The sequence below is a fragment of the Marmota monax genome, unplaced genomic scaffold (assembly GCF_021218885.2).
Source record: "Marmota monax isolate L192 unplaced genomic scaffold, Marmota_monax_Labrador192_F-V1.1 WCK01_AAM20220418_F8-fsc00137, whole genome shotgun sequence".
NCBI classification, from domain to species: Eukaryota; Metazoa; Chordata; class Mammalia; order Rodentia; family Sciuridae; genus Marmota; species Marmota monax.
Window position 1 is genome coordinate 1,701,536 of NW_026692854.1, and position 24,058 is coordinate 1,725,593.

At 37.3% G+C, this 24,058-nt stretch overlaps 1 protein-coding gene across 7 annotated transcripts in view; it reads right to left on the reverse strand.

Moving 5' to 3' along the window:
• The window catches only part of Lmo7 (LIM domain 7), a 217,287-nt gene that overhangs the window by 129,391 nt on the left and 63,838 nt on the right, over positions 1–24,058 (reverse strand). For all 7 annotated transcript variants that reach the window (XM_046449438.2, XM_046449439.2, XM_046449441.2 and 4 more), the window contains exon 3: positions 5,344–5,414. In XM_046449438.2, coding sequence (XP_046305394.1) covers positions 5,344–5,414 — 71 coding nt within the window. The remainder of the gene's footprint in view (positions 1–5,343; positions 5,415–24,058) is intronic.

The window sequence follows — 24,058 nt, forward strand, 5'->3', positions numbered from 1 at the left end:
TCTAAAATTGTTCTTATCAGATCTTTTAGTTACAGCAGCAAAAAAGCTGACTAAAATAGCTAGTATATAAAAATTCCTAAGTTTAAGTCTCTTATATAAGGCAATAATTCTAGTTCTAATCTATGTGATAGCATTACATATTTATCTTTCTTACAGTATTTATTCCCTTTATTTAATTCACTTCTAATTCTCATACCGGAATTTCCACATTTCTACAATTTCATAACTAATGTAAAGTTTTCCACATATTCACTTGAAAACCTCCATTATATCAAAAACATATTTCAGGGCTGAGGACATCCCTAGCACTTTCCTAGGATGTGCAAGGCTAGGTTCAGTCCCTAATACTATAAAACACGTGTGTACACACACACACATATTTTAATAATAAATTCTTGCTAAGAAACTTTAATATAAATTGTTTGGATCACAGACAGCAAATACATTACTCCCTTCATTTTTAGTAGCTGTCGTTCTCATTTACTTCCCAGGGGCACTATGACTAAAACATGGTATTCTCTACTCTTAGTAACTTTTATTTAGGGTAAGAAAACACTATCAACAATACACCCAAGCTCAGGAAGCACAGGATTGAGCTTTCTACCTTCTAGTTTGAACAGTTATCCTCCTCTAGAAATCTAAAACCAGAAACAGCTCTAAAAATACACACCCTGCCATTATACAAAGTCTCTGGGCCTCCCGTGGAGCTAAGTACAGAAGCCCTAACAGTCCACTCATGTCCCTGGCATCCCTGGCACCCCATGCATAGAAGTCTCCAGCTCTAAGAAAAAGGATAGAGTTCTCTCTGCATGAATGACAAGTGACAGACTTGTCTTTGTTGCCAAATGCCTTTAAAAAGTCACCTGAGTGCCCCACAGTAAATAGCAGTAATGGTAAATAATTTTCTTTCTCCATTAAATTTATCTTTGATCAAATATTATGGTACTTTAAAAACAGTGTGATAGTCACAAGGCAGATATAAATAGAACAGGACTTCTCGCACCAATAGGTGAACATCTTGCTCCACTCTTTCCAAGTGGCAAGCAAAGTTTCAAAAGACCTGGTGACAGCGTGAGAAGCTGCTGAATAATGTGAGCCACATGTTCCAAAAGGTTCAAGCTTCTAGTGCATGGTCAAAGGAAACAGGGCAAAAACTTGGGACCATTCCAGGAAGGGGAAGTACAGATTGACTAACCAGTAACACACCCAATCAGACTATCTTCAGACAAATCTTACTTCACTGAGGAATAACAAATGTTTTCACCCAGTATTTCCAAGATTGCCATCATGAGTAATTGGGAAATCACTAGTTGATATCGAAAGCTGGATAGGCTTCACCCAAATATGTTTAGAGAAGAGAAATACTTCTGCCAGAAACCAGAGCAAAACGGGGTTGTAAACATTTATGCAGTGGCAAATCTTTTATACTTTTTAAAATATATAATAAAGGCAGTCCTAATTAACATTAAGAAATACTGGAGAGAATAGACAGATTAATGAATATAATAATTAAACTCATAGAAAATTATAACAAAGAGCTGAAATCATCTAATAAATTCTTGTTGATCCTTTTATTAATTAGGGGAAAAAAATCTGGTTAGTACCCACCTCATGAGAGAGCAGGTATCCGAGGTAAAGTGTAAAATATTAGACTATATTGGATTTTTTCCAGGGAATATTCTTTAGCCATCAACTCACTAGATTCCACAGCCAAACAAACTAAATGAAACTAAAGTGATTAATATGAACGTACTAACTTCAATAGCCGATCACAATGCATACAACTGCCCTCACTATTCAGATGTACATCTCATCTGAAACCTCAGCACAGAGTTTATACCCAATTTAGACTCTGAAATGTCAGTCCACTGCCAGTTGGATGAAAGCTATAATAAGCTTCTCCAACTCTTTTGACTTTGATATTTCAGAACACCAGTTTAAATATGAAAAAAGCACTACTGAAGGATAAAAAGCTATTGAAATTACTAAATGAAACATTAAGAAACCTCATTAATAGGGATAATGAACAAGGAAGCCTAAACAGGCAACAAACAGATCCTACATTTCACAAGAAATATAGTTCTGGCAGTAAGCCAAATAGAAGTCAGGCTTTTGTCAGAAAATAAATCAAGATTTTAAAAACATTCTAATTATATTTCAGCCAAAAAATGAGATATCTAACAGGGGGAGCAAAAAACCTTCAAGTCAGCTTACTATATTCACAATGAATTTAAAAGTCAGGCCTACAATACCAGGCCTCTCTGAGCAGCTGGCTGTTTTCTGTCACTATTGTATGAAGGTAATGTGGCCACACAGCAGTCCCTGATCACCATTTCAGAGACCCATCTAAACTTTCTTCATTTATAGATTCATAAAGAATACAGTTACCCAAGGCTGGGATTGTGGCTCAGCAGTAGAGTGTTCGCCTAGCACATTCGAGGCCCTGGGTTTGATCCTCAGCATCACGTAAAAATAAATAAGTAAAAGATACTGTGTCCAACTACAACTAAAAAATAAATATATTAAAAAAAAAAAAGAATACAGTTACCTGGACCTTGCTTTTTTTCAATACTACACTTATACTGACCTGGGCTATGAACAAAGTGATTGACAATTTAAAGGAAGAATTTATTATATACCACTTTGATGTTCCACAGTAAACTACACAATTACTGATTGCCATGGCCTAGTATTTACTTAACTAACTATGGGAAAATATTTAAACAATTATCAGTACTAAACAGACTGATACATTTATATGGTAATACCTCAAACCCCAAACTGTTGTTATTCCAATTTGGAAACAATCTAAGAATGATCTTTTAGAATTTTCTTAATTAAGGTGACTCATTAAAAACAACAATATAGGGCTGGGATTGTGGCTCAGCAGTAGAGCGGGACCGGGTTCGATCCTCAGCACCACATAAAAATAAAGGCCTTGTGTTGTGTCCATCTACACCTAAAAAATAAATATTAAAAAAAAAAAACATATCTCTAACCATGCATCCAAATGTTTGCTGTCACCATTAGCTAAGATAGAAATTATATGTTTATTCTAACTTGTACTGCCTTGGTCAAAGCAGTTTTTTATCAACTTTAAACATCCTCATTCTTTCAGATGGGGTAGAATTTCTGGAAATCTTTTCAAATCATTTAGAACCCAGGCTGGTGCATAAATTTTAAGTAAAAAATGGTTAAAGATCTATTTATGGAGGCAGTGCCCAAAAAGTAGAATCCCTGAAATATTCTGAGCAATAGTTTATTACTGGAAGCATATAACCCACAAAATGGTTTCTTTGCAAAGATCATCTGTTTGGGCTATTGTTAGAGTCTGTAAACAAGTCAGGATGGCACCTGGCATTTTGCCAGAGAAATGTTAGGGTCTGTAAACAAGTCTGGATGGCGCCTGGCAAAATGCCAGAGGGAGTGGTTTGTGAAGTAACTCCAGCGAGCCATTAAGTGTGGAGATTTCTTATTGGTTGACTGATGTATCTAGTTTATGCTAATTTAAATAAGCTGTGTAAAATGTATAAATACCGCTCCTGTCCTACAATAAACGGCTCCTACTCCTGCTGTATCAACGTACACAAGTTGTTCGTCACCCCCCGGTTATTTTGCTGCAGCCGGACTGCGGCAGGCTATATGCTCTTGTCAATCTCAGAAGAATCCTGCACCTTACAGGCATACCTCCTCCAAATACCCACCAGCTATCCAGAGTTATAGCACTTAAAATTGGTGAAGTATTTTTACTGCAAACTTCTAAATAATCCATACTTAGAGTTAAGGTAGTTTGCAGGTCACATGCCTCTTTCTAGGAGATTTTCCCATCTCCATCTGCTGAACACATGAGAACCCATTTAAATCATGCAGTTTTCAAATCAAGATAATTTCCCCTTGGTGACCAACTGGGGCGACCATGTGGCCTACATAAGTAAGTCTGAACACTATTCAATAAGGATTCTGAATGTGACATTGGAAAAGAACTAGAAATATTCTTTAAACTTTATTCATGGCCCTTCTTCAATGCCTGTCCCTCATTAGATGAAATCACATATCATCTATATATGCACATTATATACTTCTATAGGTCACAAATGGTTAAATATCAGCAACTTCATATGGAACAATTAATGATACTCTAAAACAATGGAGTTTGAACACCTGTCAACAGAGTAGATTTTACATGGCCATCTTTCTAACAATAACTTGCATTTATACAAAACTTGATAATGTACAAAAACCTCAATATATGTGTTATTGAACTCAGACATCCCTGTGATTTAGACAAGTCCGATATCCTGATCTTTAGAGAGGAAAAAATAAGACTCAAATGTTAAGTCACTTGTTCAAATGTACACAGAAGTCACTAGTTCAAATGTACAAAAGTAATGGAGCAAGGAATCTGACCCTTTGAATCTTTACTGTAAGCAACATCCTTCAAAAGGAGATTCAAAATGATCTAAGTGCCAGTACATACACTCCCAGTGCTTACTTGTGGACTGATTCCATAACTGTGTGATAAGCGTCTAAGTTGGAATTATCAAGTGCTTTTAAAAATGTGGGTGGGTACTCAAGTACATTCTTATAATTTATTTGCTCACTTCTGCAGCCTGTACCTTCCTCCAACATTTCATCCTTTCACCTCACAGGCCTGCCTTTCCCTTACCCCCAAAGGTCAAATACTTGGCTAAAAGAACTATGCATCCACTGGGGAACCAAAACTAAATATCATTCATGGCACCAGCCTATTTTACTTACGGTAACCACAGCCTGGGATGTGGTTCTCAATAACATTTATTAATTGAGAATGTCCATGACTCAAATTGATTGGGGAAATATAATAGCTCCACTTAAAACTTGAAAGAAAAATTTACTGCTCTAATCATCATAACTTATTGATGAAGAAAAGAAGTTTTATGTTAACTTCAAAACCAGGCAGTTCTGCATGTTAAACTACTCATGGTAAGTGATAGGCAGTGAAATGTAATAAGTCTTCCTCCTCAACCACCCATGCCTACAAGCAATAATAGAATCTTTCTTGTTTACTAATTGAAAATAATATACATTTCAGAAACACTATCTGTAGATACAGAGACTGATATGATAACCCCTTCCTACTGTCTCCTATTATGGGGGTGTCAATTTGCAGGGATCAAATCTCACCTGTGACCAAGAACACATATCTGTGATGATGGGGACTATGAGAAGAGGAACATCTCATAACACCAATGCACACCCACACACCCCCTATACGCACGTACCTGCATGTGCACACACCCACATACATGACCAGCACACACATATTTGCTTTTGAATTATTTTTTAAATGCTTTAAATACTTACTCACACAACAGAACACCATTTTCTAGAGAGGCCCGAAAATCCCGTGTTTCAAAATTCTTCTCTGTTACTTCCTGAAAGACAGAATTGGGTGTTAATTGTCTGTTAAACAAGGATAACACACTAGTCAAAAATCAGTATTAGATTAATTAACATGAATCTAATGTTTTATTTAAAGGACATGCTTATATCACCAAAATCTGTTTACTATGGGAAATTATATCCATTTAAGTATGAACAAGTATACACAGAAAAAAACACAATAAGTACTCTCTGCAATTATTTTATTGGACTTATCATCTAAGTCTGGCTGACTACATAAGTTAAAAGCTAAACTAAATTTTAAACATTTTCTATTTAAAGTTAAAAACCCTATGGATGATCTAAAAGTACATAAAAATTAAGATCTAAACTTGAAATATCATCTATATATGCACATTAATTTCAACCCCATCTTTAAATTCAAGTTTTATTACAAAGCTGAGGAGCAGAGGGATGATTCTCCTTAACTCTATTCATGAAGAGGCCCTAATTTGTGTAAAAAGCTCTTATTGAAACATCTTAAAAAGACTTTTAAATCCTAGCACAAAAAAAAAGAGAGGTAAGATAAAAAATATTTTTAAGCAGACCTACCGAACTGTTATATATAACAGCCCCTTGCAATTACCAACACCAATGTGTCTAGTGAAACTCTAGAAATAATAACTAAATTTGGTCTCTAGAGGTGGAGTCTTTGGGACAGGAAAGGGGATTTGCTATGGAAAGTAGCAGTGAAACTCCTGAAGGTTGTAGTGGGGGAAAGCCACTCCAACAAGCTCCTGGGCCTCACTGCCTAGTCACGGGGAGAGCAGAGAGCCAAGCTAGCCTAGACACCTATCCACCACTTAAGAGCAGATGTCAAAGTCTTCTTTCCATCACAGTAAAGCCCCTCAGAGTCACTGAAATAATTCGGCAAATTACATCCTCAAATCAACATAGATCAGAAGCAGTGATTTACCACAAAGGCAGTGTCTTTCAGACACACAGGCGAACAGTGAAGAGCAACAGACAATGGTAATGGATGGGCCAGTTCAGAGGGAAGTCTAAGTTTATTTAGCTGAGCTGCACTCCTTAAGGTCACAACCTGACATCTCCCACTGCCTGGGTGAGGCCAGGTCAGGCTCTGGAAACCTGTGTACCAGTGTCTGAATCCGGGCTCTGACACTTCCTCCCAGTAGCTCTGCACAAGTTGCTTAACCATTTAGTTTTCTCTCTGCAAAATGGAGACTAATTATATCTATCTAGTAGGGTTAGGCCAAGAACTAAATGAGATAATATACATTAAATAGTAGTTGCCTGACTCAGGGGAAGCATTTACAAAGTTCACTATTATTTTTTTTTAATTTTTATTGTTGGTTGTTCAAAACATTACATAGTTCTTGACATATCATATTTCACACTTTCATTCAAGTGGGTTATGAACTCCCATTTTTACCCCGTATACCGATTGCAGAATCACTTCGGTAACATATCCACTGATTTACATATTGCCATACTAGTGTCTGTTGTATTCTGCTGCCTTTCCTATCCTCTACTATCCCCCCTCCCCTCCCCTCCCCTCCCCTCCCCTCTAAGTTCACTATTATTATCAGCCATGACTACTCATCTGCAGAAAAAAAAGATAAATGCTACATTTTTGCAAACCAATGTGTTTTGCCAGGGGGAAAAAAATCCTTTGCTTAAAAGAAGAAACTGAGTTACCAAAATATAAAAATCTACTAAATTAGCTTCTGTATCCTGAAAATATTTTGAAAATTTAAATTATAGTGAAGGCAATTTGTTTGTTTTTAAATCACATTTTTTTTTAAAAAGTCCCAGCTAATAAGGAGACTAAGGCAGGATAATCATTTGAGCCCAGGAGTTGAAGGACAGCCAAGGCAACAAAGTGAGACTACTCCCCCAGGCCCTTCCCCTCATCAAAAAGAAAGAAAGACAAAAGAAAAATAAAATATAAACTCATTCTCATATTAAGAACAATTTAGTATTCTGAAAGAATACTCCAGAATTTTGAAAGAATATTTGTTTGCCTAGTAGTTCTAATCTAACAACTGCTCACTTGGTCTTTTCAATAAATTTTAAGCTTACTCATTAGCAAGTTATTTAAGGTGTGATACATTTTACGTAATGAGGTTGTGATTCATAGGAATTAAATAGAGACCACATGTTTTCCACTTAAGTTATCAAAAGTCAACACAAACAGAAGTGATCACCATGTAGTCAAACAACCACACCTTTACTTTTGTACAATTTTTTTCTCTTGCTTGCCCCTTTCCAGATTTTCCTAGTGCGATTAAATAAAATCACTGCCACCTGAAATGATCTGAGTTGATATACATTAGATAAGAACTGGAGATTAGTCCTGGATCCATCTCACACTTATTAACTTGCCACTCATTTCCCCAATTTATAAAAGGAAAAAAGTACTTGCTCTCTCTAATTCAGAATACACAAATGACATGTGAAATATTTTGATTCCTCTAGAATAAAAGGCCACACATTCTGGTCTAAGCTGTGCTTCTTCTACCCATGCATCCTCATGTGCTGCTGAGAAGAAGCTATAAGTGATAGAGCTGAGAGTGAGGCTCCCAGGTGAAGTGCATCCTGGGAAGATGCAATTAGACTAATGGAGCATAGTAAGGGTGGAGCAGGCGCCAAGGGCACATTCTGCACAAACAGTACTGCCAAACCTGTCTTGCCACCTGCAGCCTCCAGAGAAGCCCCTGACATGTTTTTAGGAACAGGTTTTATGGAAAAAATATCTATCAGCTAAATATATAAGCACTAAGTGCCAAGTTCACAAATATCTGAAAAGTTAGTTCTTTTGCTATAAACTGTATTAATTTAATAAAGAAATAGGAATTGCCTACACAACCTTTACTATTTTATTTTCCATCCTCTTACTGCAAAAAATTTGCCATCAATATAAGCAATAAGTTTCCCCAAAGCGCCATCATTCAGTTATAGTTGTGACCATATAATCCACACGGCTTAAATCCCACACATTCTGAGAACTTCTCATAGACCACATCACATCAGACTAGTTATCAGCAAAATACCCACTAATGCAAATCAGCAGGCACTGGTCTTTTTAAAACCTTTCCTTTTAAACAAACGTCCATTTAAACACTGTCTAGAATCTTGAAAGTGCTAACATATTTTGGGGCAAATCACAGAACAACAGTTCCTGCTTGAGCTTTTTTTAAAAGGGAATGAAGGGGATGTTTGCTGACGAAAACTACATTATGATCCAGGCAAGGTGACACACACCTGTAATCCCAGCTACTCAGGAGGCTGAGGCAAGAGGATGGCAAATCAAGGCCACTCTCAGCAAGTTAGTGAGACCTTGTCTCAAAATAAAAAATAAAAAGGTCTGGGGATGTAGCTCAGTGGTAAAGCCCCCCCCCCGCCCCGTAAATCCTAAGTTCAAAAATAACTACACTATGACCTTCAACTATGAGCACAGTAGATTCCAAATTAAGTCACTTAATGGATTAATCAGCTGCAAGATCATGATATTTAAGATACATCAAGACAATCTTTTCAACATAAGCAATAAGTTTTAAAAATCCAGAGGAATGTTTAACATTAGAAACCACAGTGATAAAAAGGAATCATGCTATGAAACAATCCTCAAAAGATAGGTCTGCCTTAATTTTGCATTCAAGGAGATAACTATCTTCCTCCCAGTAACTCTGGACAAGTTGCTTAACCATTTAGTTTTCTCTCCTGCAAAATGGAGACTAACTATATCTATCTAGTAAGGTTAGGCCAAGAACTAAATGGTTCATAAGATAGTCCATAAGATAGTCCATAGAGGGTGTTGCTTCCACAGGAAGAATCCTGGGGCTGGTATACATCAAGGAGCTGCTTGCTTTTCAGTCTGTCTCTATAGCTGTTAATGAATTAAAAGCACACCTCTCTCCTTTCTTTCATGAAACTTCATTTTGGAAGTAATCATTACTTGACTCCCATGACTCCAGAAAGCAGGTCCAATTGTTATACTGAATTCCATTAATATATCATTTTACACATATATCATTATTTATGATGCAATAACTGACAGGTCTCTTTGGTTACACATGCCAAAAATTCATAAATTCAAGGATTATGGCACACAGTAAACACATTAGGTAAAAACAGAGCATGACGTCAATATAACAAGTGTCTTATCTTCAGCCTCTCTTCCCTTTCACAAAATAAAAGTTTTGCTAAAGTTATTCATGATATTAGAGAAGCCAATTCTCAAAAGCCTGGACTCTGACCTCATAGTGACCCCAACACCACCAAAAAAAAGGACTTGGGGGCCAGAGAGGTTGGGGTGGACCTTGTAAACTTTTTGGCAATGAAGATAAATCCCTGAACTTCTCCAGGCCTATTTCCTCAGCTATAAAACAGGATACTAGTTTATGATAGTCTACATACACCCCTGTAGTTGGTGCTGTGTAGTTGGCGCTCCCTCACAGTTTATACAGGAGGAAACCAAATTATAGTAAATTTACTTGAGTTGAGGCCTAGGTCAGTAAGCAGGTCCCTATATAAGAGGGCTTGAGCATCAAATGACTGTGTCTATGAAAGCACTCAGTAAACTCTTAGATGCAGCTAGCACCTACCTCATAAGCCCCTGGGATCTTAGTTCACATAGCTCTAAAGGCCATCAGGCTATCTTAACCAGATTCTTACTGGATGAAATCCGGCTTACGTCACTTAGGTTAAATCAAATTTCTCTTTCTAACAATATCTGAATTTACAAGGAATAACAAATCAAAAAGATGGCTGATCAGATATATTGGTGCCTCAATTGCTGAAATCACTTGTTAAAGTAGCCTTTTACGGGGCTGGGGTTATGGCTCAGCGGTACAGTGCTTGCCTGGCACATGCAAGGTCCTGGGTTTGATCCTCAGCACCACATAAAAATAAATAAATAAACAAATAAAATAAAGTTTAAAAAAAAGTAGCCTTTTACTGTGCAAGAGTGAACATATCCAAATTTTGTCAGCAGCTCAAGAATAAAAAACAGCAAGAGTCCATTACTGAGACACATTTGCAAAAGGGAATAATCTTGGTTGAAAACTTTCAAGTAGTGTCCCTGTCACAACTGTAACAAAAAAAAAAAAAAAGCCATACAAAAGTTTTCTTGGGCTAAAAAACATGCTAGAATTTAACTTTCCACTAAAATAATCAGTTCTCAATTTATCTAAGATATTTAAAAAAGCATTTATTTACTTATTCATTCAAAAATCATTTAATGACACCCTACTATATACATATCTGGCATCGTTGGAGGCACTAAGAACACATAAGCAAGATGAAGCAATTCTTGGGAATTTCTCTTTAAAAGTCTAGTCCTGTTTTGAAATGTGTGGTCAAAAAGGCATTTTAAGCCTGGGCATCTCTCTGAAATGTGGTTAACTCTTTGAATTACAGCATGTTCTTGGTTAAATGATACTGTATATTCAGCAAATAACATTGCTTTAAGGAGCATAATTCTCCAGTCTCCAGCCTCTATTAAGATTTGGCATTGTACTACATAATATTCTGGAATACCCTAGGCCTATTTTTGCCAATACTAATATCATTCAATAGCAAAACCAAAGCAACTCACAGTCTTCCAAGAGAGTGGTTATAGAATTGCCCAGATCACTCAATCTAAGAGAATCCGAAGTCTCCCAGTGGTCTAAACATTTTTCCTCAACCACTGCCCGCCTTAAGACCTTCATCTGGGTAGGTTAGGGTAAATTACACACCTCCCATCTCACTCTCTTGGGAAAGGCCCACAAGTCTTCACACCGCCAGGAAAGAAGAGAAAAAACAACAAAATGCAAAGCAACAGATTGTGTCTTCAAAAAATTAAAAGCCAATTATCTTTAGATACACTCAAAATTTCACTCACTCATCCTCAGACCAAATGCCAACTCTGCTCATATTTTGAGTACAAAATAAAAAGAAAGAAAGAAAAAGCCCACTTCCATGTACCATCAATTTTTAGCTTACAGTCTAAAATTATTATTCTAAACCACAATTATTCACAAGTCAAAAGTGAAATACACCGGAAAGAACTAAATAAAACTAGGAAAGAAAAGAAGATTTGCTTCAGGGCTGACAATTTTCATGCAAGATTTATCAAGATTCAAAATCCAAGACAAGCTGAGCCCTATTAGCAGCCAGTTAAGTTCATTGAAAATATCTCACACAAAAATGTTTTCATTTTATAGCTATACTTTGTCAACAATCAGAAAAAAAATACTTCTGAAGAGTAAATTACATTTTATCTATAAATATAGGTTCATAATCCAATTTATGTTGTTGCACAAAATAAGGGAAATATCCCAAGAGAAAAATTCTAGCAAAAACCTTGTCTAGTGCATAAGGTTTTTTGTCCTCCTAGATCAAGGAGTATTTAAGTAACAAAAACACAAGGCACAAGTGGATGTTAACATCCATTATCAGGATATTTTAAGTATAGCTCAATGCCTAATATAATCATGGATTCTCAAGAGTCAAAAGATGTTTTTTTGCAGAAATGTCTCACATACACATTAGCAAGTCTCAACAATTACCTTCTTACCTCCCTGGGAATTACTATCAGAGTCATCACTGTGGGAAACATTCACTTTGGGAATCAGTGTGTCTGTATTACAGGTGAGTCACTACTTATTTTATATGAGCTTTAAATTGATAGGTACACCCTTGGTACCTATGGGTATACTTTACTATCCAGTTTAGTATTAAGGGATGAAGTTGAAATGCCCTTTTACACAGGAATTCTTACAATGATTCTTGGATGCCTATTATACATCAACAACAAAGTAGTCCCTTTGGTACCCATTTGTCAACCTTTTTCAATTTGACAATGAATTCCTAGGAAGCAAAGAGATAATTACAATTCTATTCCCAGTAAATACCTAAGTGAAATGAAAACATATCTCCATGTAAAACCTCGTACATGAATGTTCGTAATACCATTGTGCTTGTTAGCCAAAAAGATAGGAGCAACCTAATGTCCCTCAACTGGTGAATGAATAGAAAACAGTGTGGTCATACAATGGAATATTATTCAGCAATAAAAAGGAATGAAGTACTGATACATGCTACAACATGAATGAGCCTTCAAACATTAGACTAAGAGAAAGAAGCTTGGCACAACACCACATATCACATATGACTCTGTATATGCAAAATGTCCAGAATAGGCAAATCCATAGAAACAAAAAATAAATTAGTGTTTTTCAGGAGAAGGAGAGAAGGAGAGTTACTGCTAATAGTCATATAGAGTTTCTTTTGGGGTGATGAAAATGTTCTGAAATCAGATTGTGATAGTTGGACAAACTTTAAAAGTATGAATTGTATAATATGTGATTTATATCAATAAATCTCTATAAAGCACAATGAACTATGTACATTCTATTCAAAATCAATAAAGATGTCTTTCTAAAAGATAGTTCCAAAAGATCCTTCCCATTATTTCATACCCAATATGCAAAAGAAATTTAGTGTAAGTGAAGATATTTAAGTCACTCCTGTATTTTAAATGCCTACCCTCACACACACAAATACATACACACACAAACACACACACACACATATATATATATGTATATATACGCCCCATAGGAATACATCTTACAGAGTAGAATTCCCAGCCCTTCTACATCACACCTAGAAATATTTTAATGTTAAATTATTATATTTTGTCCTTCCAAGAATGCCATCTTTGCATTATATCTAAACAATTCTAAATTTTCTCAAGTGCATTTACTGTCCTTTTCATAATTCATGTAATATGATTTCGAAGCAGAATACATACTGAAGGTAAAACAAAGAAGGCAGAGCAAATGGGCTAATGGAACTCTCCTTTAACACCTTATTGTGAGTCCATTACATTCCCAGTAACAGAATTGTTAAGAAATCAGTTTTCCTCGGATAATTTACATGATCAATGTTTCCCCTTGCACTTTTCTTTTCTTTTACATATATTTAGCTGTAGGTGGACACAATACCCTTTATTTTATTTTTTTAATGTTTTTTTAAGATGCTGATAGACCTTTATTTTGTTCATTTATTTATATGCGATACTGAGAATCGAACCCAGGGCCTCACACATGCTAGGCAAGCACTCTGCCCCTGAGCCACAACCCCAGACCCCTTTATTTTATTTATATGTGGTGCTGAGGATGAAATCCAGAGCCTCACTTGTGCCAGGCGACCACTCTACCAATCAGCCACAGCCCAAGCCCCTCCCTTTGACTCTTTCTAGAGCCTTTAGGAAAATTTAACAAGGTTTCCAGTGTAACTCAGAAGTAGATATGCTGATGTCCCCAAAATGCATCTAATTAGTAGTTTAAAATACTGTTGACCAAGGCCTGGGGTTGTAGCTCAATGACAGAATGCTTGCCTGGCACGTGTGAGGCACTGGGTTCAATCCTCAGCACCACATAAAAATAAATAAAGGTACTGTGTCCACCTACAACTATTAAAAAAAAAATACTGTGGACCAAGTAATAATTTTACTGTTAACTACGGGAATCATTTGCTTACAGGTTATTATTAACATTGAAGTACTGTGAATAGTTTTTAAACATTATTTTGGTATATGGAGACATATAAAAGACCAATATATAGCCCTCTTTAGGACAGCAAATGAAAAACTCCATCCAGAGAAATGAATGAGTTGCTTTTTCCTAAAAAATGCTGGTACCCTTGAAAACTCTCCTTCAAGTAGTCTGCATGACCTCTCTCAAGAGTTTGACGGCTCCTACTACCCCAGTGCACCACTTCCTGCCTATCCCTAAGGTTCATATCACCTTATTACCTAGACAGGAACCTTTAGAGACCAACACTTACATTTACACCCCTTCAAATTGTCGCTTCATCTTGTTCCAGCTAAAACTTTTTGAAACTTAGGAAGAACCAAGGTAACAGAAACATTCTTTTAACTCTTTCCTTTAGGATCTTCGGATAAACTTGTCCCGTTAAAATACTGAACTGTACATGCCCAGATGTTCGTGTCTGCCATCTTTGGGGGCCTAAAGTGAGCATGTCCGGAAGTACCCATGTCCACCATCTTGTGAAGCTAAACTGAGCATGCCCGGAAGTAGCGCTACCCATGTCTTTGTGAATCTGAACCTGAGCCTGGGTGTTCAAGTCGGCCATCTTTGCAAACCTGAACTAAGTGTGCCAGGAAGTGTTCAAGTCCGCCATCTTTGTGAACCTGAACTGAGCATGCCCAGAAGTGTTCAAGTCCACCCTTTTGACTTTAACACATATTGTGACCTTGAGCTGTGTTCCCAAAAATGTACATCCTGAATAGCATGCCCCTAAAATGCCTTCATGTGGAAATATATATATTCTCCCCAAATAAAATTCCCAGCTTCTCTTCCTCCAGAGTACTGCTTCGAAAAAAACCCAAATGCTCTCCTTACTTGTTGCAGGCAATAAATTTCCAATCTTATCTGCTGGTTATGCTTTTTGTTCCCAAGATGCAAACATACTGCTTTTGTTTCTGACATGGCCAAGTGTATACTCCCCAGCTGACCCTAGTTCCTAAAGACAATATCGCAGGCCACAAGCTGATTACAACCTGTAGACATGTTTTGTTTGGCCCAAGCAATAGGTCAAAATTGGGAAATGTCAGAGATGCAAATTATAAGCTTTTCTTTTAAAAAAAGAAACAGCCTGTCAGTGCTGGGCAGCACGGCCTCATGGCCACGACTGGCCGCCCAGAGGGAATGACTGGTTGAGAACACACTGCCAGAAGAGTGCCATCCCCACACTTCCCCTCAATGACACCCTCCTCACCTTACTCTTGCACACTGTCTGCACTTCAGTTCGAGAATCCTCCGGCTTTTTGTCTATATCCTCCAGGCCTAGCATAATGTCTGTGCAGTAGAAAGGACTTGCTCAAAAGGTCAGCTCAGATAACTGTGTATAATATCAGTCACCTGTGGAGCTGATTAAACACACATACACACACACACACACACACATGCATACACGCACACCATGTCTTTCTCTAAGAGATCCTGATTTTCTGATTTAAAAAACCTAGGATGACAGATGGAAGTATACCTTTTCCAGAGTGCCCTGAGTCTAATGGTCTCTGATAAACATTGTTTTGGTGAAGGAAAGAATTTGCAAGACTTGACACTAAGTCCTGACTCTTCCAGTGTTTGCTTTTGAACAGGTACCTCAGGTTCTTAGAAGATTTGATTTCCTTATAAGAAATTGAATTTGGGCTGGAGTTGTAGCTCAGCAGCAGGGCACTTGCCTCATACATGTGAGGCACTGGGTTCGATTCCTAGCACCACATATAAATAAGCAAATAAAATAAAGGTCCAAAACAACTAAAAAATATTTTTTAAAAAAAAAAAAGTGAATTTTTACTAAATCATCACCTCATCTCAAAATTCTAAATGTTCTGGTTCTTCCTTGAAGTGTAAGAAAACCAAAAGTCTTAACAGTTTCTGTTCTCTGCTACCACCTGCTGGCATATTCTTGGTATTGCAAAGGTCCAGTGGCTACATCCAAATGAAAAAATATGACAAAAACAATTCCTTTCAAAGTAAAAAACACGCCAAATTATACTTAGTGAAAAGGAAAATTATTTTTTATATAATAACATGAGTCTGTCACCTTTATTAAACTATTATAATAGCTCCAAACTGATTTTTGAATGCTCAATTTGAGGCTTTTTGCAGGGAAAAAGATTAATTGCCTGAATTCAAGCCCTCTTGCATACTAGACAAGAACTCTACCATTGTGCTATACCCCAACCTATATATATATATATGGTTAGATAATACATTGTGCATATTAAGATATACAACCTTTATAGATTTTGGACCCTCTATGGTACAACTTTCTATGATTAAAATTTTTCTAAAATCTGGTCTGGGGATATAGCTCAGTTGGTATAGTGCTTACCTCACATGCACAAGACCCTGGGTTCAATACCCAGCACCACAAAAATAAAATTTAAAAAAAAAAATTGCAAAATGGGACTGGGGACATAGCTCAATGGTTGAGTGTTTGCCCAGGATATGCAAAGCCCTGATTCAAACCCCATCACTCATCCCTCAAAAAAAAAAAAAAAAAAATCCAAAATGTAATGATGTGCATTTCTGGAGAAATATCCCTAACATACAAAATATTTAGAGGCTAAACATAGAATTTACCTAGATTGAATGAGACTTCTAAGATTTCTCTAAATACTCTTCCTGAATTTCTCTCATCCAATAGGACATCATGGAGCTTGTGAACCCAGGTTCCCCAAGGCTATTTATAGCTTATGTTACATATTCTCCTCTCTAGACCTAGCACTACAGCCAAAAAGTGAGTCAGTATGGGCAGAAAATCATCTACAATCAATGGAAAATCCTTGCCTGAATGTTTAGGCAAAACCAAGTAGGTCCCATGGCAGGAAGCTGCTGGGTGTGACAGAACACGTGGGAGGAAGGAGGGCACGGGTTAATCTGGAAGGCTTCTCCAAGGATTACTTCACTCTCCTCGAAACTGTGAAGCTTGACCTGCCAACCACTCCCTCCTTCACATTCTTCCTGAACTCACTTCCTAGTTGCTCCTCCTTCTGCCTTATAGACTTTCTTCATTCGTACAAACTTCAAGAAGACAGTTGTAAATTTATAGCTCTGGTCCTTCCTTGGAGGCTTCCCTCCTGCCTCACACTTCCTGTCCATGTTGAGCATTTCTTCTTGAGCACCCTGACCTCAAACCAAGCACATAAAACAGACCTGGCCCTCTCACCTATGACTGAACTACACCTCACTTCACTGTCTGCTAAAATCCTCAGACCAACGATCTCCCAACCACCCAAACTCAAAACATTAGAAGGAACCTTCCTTGTCTCTTCAAATCCATGTAATTTTCCCCCAATCTGGTTCCAATCTTTACCTTGGGCAGATACAACACTTCAGTATTCTCTTCAGGATTGCTTGGCTTTAAACCCCTTCTCTGCTCTGCATTTCAATATCTGTCTTTCTTTCCTTAAAAACAAAATAGTCTTGCTCTCAAAAACACTTGCTCAAAACTTTCCAACAGTTCTTGGGCCTACTAAGTAAGCCTTCCCACCTGCCTTCACTTCAGAGTCTCACATGGGAATCCTTCATTCTACCTAAACACAAGAACACAATAACCGTGATACCTTCATTCCTCCAGCTTAACAATTCAAGTTACATCTCTCTTTTATATTCCCCAAACACTCCTATCCCAAAGGAAGTCCTTCCCCAACACCCCCATCTTTTGTGACACTATTTTTCTAAGCCACTAAGTTAACAATTCCACCATTTATGTCATCATTATTTGGTCATCTCTACTGTCCTAAGTTGAAACTTTACTGAGGTCAGTGCTGGTCAGGAAACTTCATAAAGGTTTTACACAATTTTTTTCCTACTGTATAACTTGCACAAGTATTTTGGGTTCATTTTTTAATTCTTATTAAATTCTTCTAAAGGCAAAATAATTAAGAAAACAAAGTGTTGTTCAAGGGATACAGGGGATTTAATTTAGTTTCAGAGACTAAATAGCATAATTCAGGAAAAAGATTTTGACCTTAAGGAAGAAAGGCAGGTACAATAAGGTAGAGCAAGATAAGGAAGTTGTCTGGTGCCCACAGAAAGTAGGAGGAGATGGGGACACAAACCAGCCTCACTGCCTGGCCAGCCTTACTTCTCAGCCACAATTCAGAAATAAAGAGTCCCAGATCAGACAGATGGTGCCTACAATGTGGAAAAACACTCTGAGAGCTTCCGACAGAAAAGCAAAGACCTAACAGATACCTTGAGGGGAAAAGGGAAGGCCAAAACCAACATTAACTAATATTTCCCTCCTCAATAGAGAATAACCATCATCCTACATCCTGGAACAGAGAATGTAGGCAGAAGAAGAGACCTGGAGGAAAAGAACAGATTCAGTGAAGGTAGGGAGGGGAACTGAAAGAGCCACATGAAATAATTATCACCGCAGCCTAAAGCTGAGCCAGATGGCAGCCACAGACAATGGAGACCACACGGGCGATATGAAATTTTGATGAATTCCTTAATGGCTCTAAGATGAAAGCCCTTATTCCAGAAATAGGATAATAATATAACAAATGTCAGTGCTACACACACACACACACACACACACACACACACCAAAAAAAAAAAAAACCCTTAAAATTGACTTCATTATTTACCCATCTGGATGATGTACATTTCTCAATGTCATTGTTTAATAAGAGTTTTCACTGATGAGAATAATGACAGTTTTTATATCATGAATACTCATGTTACATTTTTGAACTCTAAGATGATATTCCAAGCCATTATATTAATTATATTACCCAAAAAAGTCCAGATAATATAGTTACCCACACACTTGTCCCAAAATCATAGCTACCATCATTAACTGAGACCCATACTTGCCATTTCCTCGTATCCTAACTTAAGGAAATAAGTCACAGCTTCTATAACAACAAACTTAATCCTCAAAATGAGCAGATTAATTTACAAAAGAGTATTTAAAGGGGCTTATGAACTCTAGCTGTATTAGCTAAACAAGATTGTTGGCTTTCCATCATTATAACAAAATAATTGAGATAATTAACTTAATGACAAAAGGTTTACTTTGGCACAGTTTTGGAGGTTCTAGTCTCTGCCTGATTGACCCCATTTCTTTGAGTCTGTGGCAAGGCAGTATATCATGGCAGTAGCATGTAGAGGAGCAAAAATCCCACCCACCTCATGGCCAGGAAGCAAAAGAGAAAAAGAAAGAGACCAAGTCCATAATCCCCTTCAAGGACATACCTCCAATGACCTAAAGAACTTCCAATAGGCCCCACCTTCCAAATGTTCCACCACCTTCCAATAGCACCACCTGGAGACTAAACCTTTCACACATGGGCCTCTGGGGTCATTCAAGATCCAAACTATAGTAAAGATGCTTCTGAATTCCTTCACATTTACCTAAAACCCTTTTACCATCCAAAGTCAAAATAAGAGTGAAGGTCACCAGTCAATCTCCCTTCCATAAAAGCCTTAAATCTCCTAGAGAGAGGTTCTTTTCCAGGAAGACGCTGGTTGAGAAAGCACAGCCATTTGGTAACTGCTATGAAGTGAACCTCAGGTTGAAAGAGCTAAAACTTTTGACTCAATAACCCCAAAGAAGCATGAGTTCTTGGTAAGCATGCAAAATCCTCAAGTAACCGAAAAGGAACATAGGTAATTATGATAGTCCTATAGATCATGTGTAAATCAACTCTTAAGTAAGACACTGAACACACTGACAACCCTGAAACTAACTGGCATCTGTTAGTTTGTGATACAGTCTACAAAACTAGGGCCTGGGCAGTCTGGAGCTGGTACAGATCAAGAATACACAAGCAGACTATCAGCAATTGGGTAGATAAGAGAGGACAGGAGAAAAAGTTTGAAGATATTTTCACAAAAGTGGCTTCGAATTAGACCATGCAGATCAAGAAGCAGAAGGAAGTAAAGACAGAAAGCTGGTAATAAGGGAGAAACTAAAGAGGTTTTAGAAGCACACATGGTTAAAGTCACAGGGTAAGATGTTAGGCAGGCTCTAGAGTAAGATCTTGTGACTTAACAGTATAAAAGTGAAGCCTCTCAGGATATAACTAAAGCCAGAAAGAGGAGACAAGGAATAGGGAGGTTCAAGAACAAGACAGGCCTTCTGGTTCTATGCTATTTCCACTAGGATGATGGCAGGGTCAAGTGCTCCAGTCGTCCCTGAGTGAAGAATAAGGAAAGGCCAGTATAGTAAAGAGGAAGGATGTTGGGTAATTTAACCAGATTAAGGCACATGTATTTCTATGTGAACATCTCAGATAACTGACTGGAAATAGATACTTCTTTCAGCACCGAGGGATGTAGAGGGTAAGAAAACAGAACTGCAGATATGTCCTGCAGGTACAACAGAGGGATCCTCCTAAGTCAAAGAGGTAAAGGAAAGAGACAGGAAAAAGGTAAATGCTGAAGTGTTCATCTTGAAACAACTGTCCCAGAAGAGAGGAAAACTCATAGAGGAAATAGGGGAACTGGGCCAGGAAGCCCATGTGTTGGGCAGTATAACCCCAACTGCTCCATCTTAGGTAGTAACTAAGGCTAACGTGAGTTACTGGCTGCAAAGGAAGGCTGTCATGATAGAAAACATTTCTGTGTTACATTTAACAGTAAATAACCTGTGATACTAAGTTAGACCAAGACCATACAAATCCTGCATATTTTCTTTTAATAAAGGAGTCTACATTTTGAAACGATACTGAACAAATATCTTCTATTCAAACACACCCCAAGGATTGACGTGATGAATAATACTTCAAACATTAGGTCACTGATCTATAAACATGAGATCTTTTGGCTAGAACCAAATTACCTGAAGCAAGACTACTTTTTTTTTTTTTTTTTTTTTTGTGGTGCTGAGGATTGAAGCCAGGGCCTTGTGCATTTGAGGCAAGCACTCTACCAACGAAGCTATATTCCCAGCCAAAAACTACTTTTTTTTAAGGCTTTGTAAAAAGCACATTTTTGAGGCAAAGTTTGACACTAAGAAATCTTCTAGTTTTGCTTAAAGTCCATTCCAAATGGACTTAAAATTTTTCATTCACTAAAATGAAATCTCCAGTTTTAATTGCAATTTAAAATAACTCTTTATAAATACAGATGATTCTTTATGTATTCTCTGAAAACTTCCTTGAAGAATTATTGGAAGAAGTAGGAGTGATTATTACTCAGCCAATGGAAACAATTGTTCATCTACTCATTCAACAACTATCAGTAAACTGTATGCATTTGCTCAAGACTATGCTAAAAGTAATATGGGAAAAGAATTTTAAGCCTAATCTTATGAAAAACCAAATCTTGGGGCTTGGGCTGTAGCTCAGTGGCAGAGCACTTGTCTAGCATGTGTGAGGCACTGGGTTCAATCCTCAGCAACACATAAAAATAAACAAAATAAAGGTATGCGTGTCCACCTACAGCTACAAAAATAAATAAATAAATAACAAAAAAAAAAAACCCACATCTTAAACTAGGAGAGAGCAAACTTCAGCCTTGTAGATTAAACCTGGCCTGCTACCTGTTTTTATAAACAGTTTTATTGATATAGCACCTATAATGATTTACAATGAGATTTCTCACTACAATGGTCAGAGAGTTGAGTAATCCTACCAGAGATCCATGGCCGGTAAACCCTAACCTACTTAGTGTCTTGTCCTTTACAAAAAAGCTTGCCAACTGCTGTTGTTAACAAACTACCAAGTTCTTTCACTCATTCAAATACATTGGTGTCAAATCAAGTGTAACTTGAGGATGCCTAATCCTAAAACCTGAAATTCAAAATGCTCCAAAATCCAAAATTTTTTGAGCACTGCCATGATGCATGGAAAATTCCACACCTAATCTCATGTGACAGGTCACATTCAAAATGGGGGGGATATTTTTTTTTAAATATTGTATAAGATTACCTTCAGGCTGTATAAAGTATTTGTGAGTGAAACATAAATGAATTTAGTACTTAGACTTGGGTCCCATCCCCATCATATCTCATTATGCATACGCAAATATTCCCAAATCCAAAAACTCCAAACTTCAAGACACTTCTAGTTCCAAGCATTTCAGACAAGGGATATTCAACCTGTACCTGGAAAGATACAAGTATACACAAAATACAATATGCCTTGCAGGATCTTTCAAATGCAAGCCAAAACACAAAATAAAACATGGGTTTGGGCTCAGAGTGACTACTTAGATGGTCCTGAAGGAAGCCCCATGTGAGCATATCAAACCAGACAATGCTCCCACACCCCAGCCCATACTTTCCTTATAAAGAGTGACTTGGTGCCTTTGTGGCCTTTTAGTGGGAGGATTTCCCTGTTCACCCCAGGCAGAATGCTTACCCCTGGGAAAATGGGCGATATTCCCAACTGCTATATGCTGGAAAGCAGCAACAGTCTGTGGAAATGTCAGCAGGCCAGAATGCTACCCTAAACCTGAGCATTTAGTCTTGTGCACGAAGGAGTTCTCACACTGGAACTAGTACGAAGCTCTATCCCAGAGCCTGTGGACTTCTGGCTATATGGCCAGGCAGGAGAAGGGATACTTTCTAGAACTATCCTCATGCAGACTTAACCCTAAGAAAATATGTGAATGGGCTACTTCTTCCTGGCCTAAATGAAATAATGCTGCATTAAATTCTAAAGATGAAGACTTCAGCAGGGAGTACAGCCTAGTGGTAGAGAGCTCCCCTAGCATGAATGAGGCCCTGGGTTCAATTTCCATCACTGTAAAATTAAATAAATAAATAAATAATGATAAAAAGATGAAGCTTTGACTTACAAGGAAGATAAAGAAAGACTGGATAACAAGAAAAACACATTTTGGATTTCTCTGTATATGGACAAAAAGCTGAAGTAGAGGCAATGTCAATGCATACGAAGATGCCCTTGTAGAATTTCCTTAATTCAAGAATTGCATAAACACATTTCCTAAATTGGGGTGGGGAGGGAAAGAACACTACAAAAGATGTATTAAAGAATGAAGAGACAGCAAATAAGGAATACTCTTAAAGCCCAGTAAAAGGAACTTATTCAATATTTTGGAGCTAGTAACAGACTTAAGAAAAAGGAAAAAAGTCTTTTTGAGTTAAGTCAAGGTTCAATGGCAGAGTGCTTGCCTAGCATGGGCAAGACCCTGGGTTCAATCTAAGCACTGCAGAAAAAAGAAAATTGACAAATCCAGGCTTCAGGTTAAGAACACAGAGAAGACTGTGGATGGGCTTGCTTAAGAGAGAAGACTAAGGAAGATCAGTGAGCTGCTAGACAGTTCAGAACATAACAAACTGCCAACACTATTACCTATTGCAACTTCGTGAAAGGCAGAAAGGATGCTGAAAATCCACAAGTTGTTCAAAAATAAACAAACAAGGGCTGGGAATATAGGTCAGTTGGTAGAGTGCTTGCCTTGAATGTGTGAGGTACTGGGTTCAATCCTTAGCCTCACATAAAAATAAAGAAAATAAAGGTATTGTGTTCATCTACAACTAAAAACAAGCAAACAAATAAGAAATAGAGTGATTCAAGGAATAGATGGGAAATCAAAGACAATATGGGACACATTCCTCTTGGCCAGCATTCTTCAATACTGAGGCTCCTAGTAGTGCTCAAGTTACTGAAAAGATGTCCTGCTTGTGTTAAATGAGTTGGGAAATTGATGGAAGTAGAAAACATGAGCATAGAATTGGGAAGTTAATTGGCTAATCTTTTCAGTCTTTTTTCTAAGGCATTTATCCCAGTACAGACAATGAAATGGATCTTTCCATTATTTGTACAAGATTTCTAAGTATATGTATGAGCAGAAATGACAGGATTCCGTTATACAGATCCACAGTATAAAATCCATTTTTCTCCTCATTAGCCACAGGATAGCCAACAAACTTCTTACAATTTAACTCAGCTTAGCAGTACTTATTATGGCATTTTTTAAAGATTGCTATTGGTTTATAATGGATTGTCATATGTGCCAAAATTGTTATGACATTATCTTTACAAACAATTACAACTAATTTAATATTATGAAAGTAATTATTAAATCTTTTCTGGGAGTCCGTGGAGTTAATATTTTACAGTCACATTATAAAAGCTATCAATTAGTGTATATATCTTCAAATAATT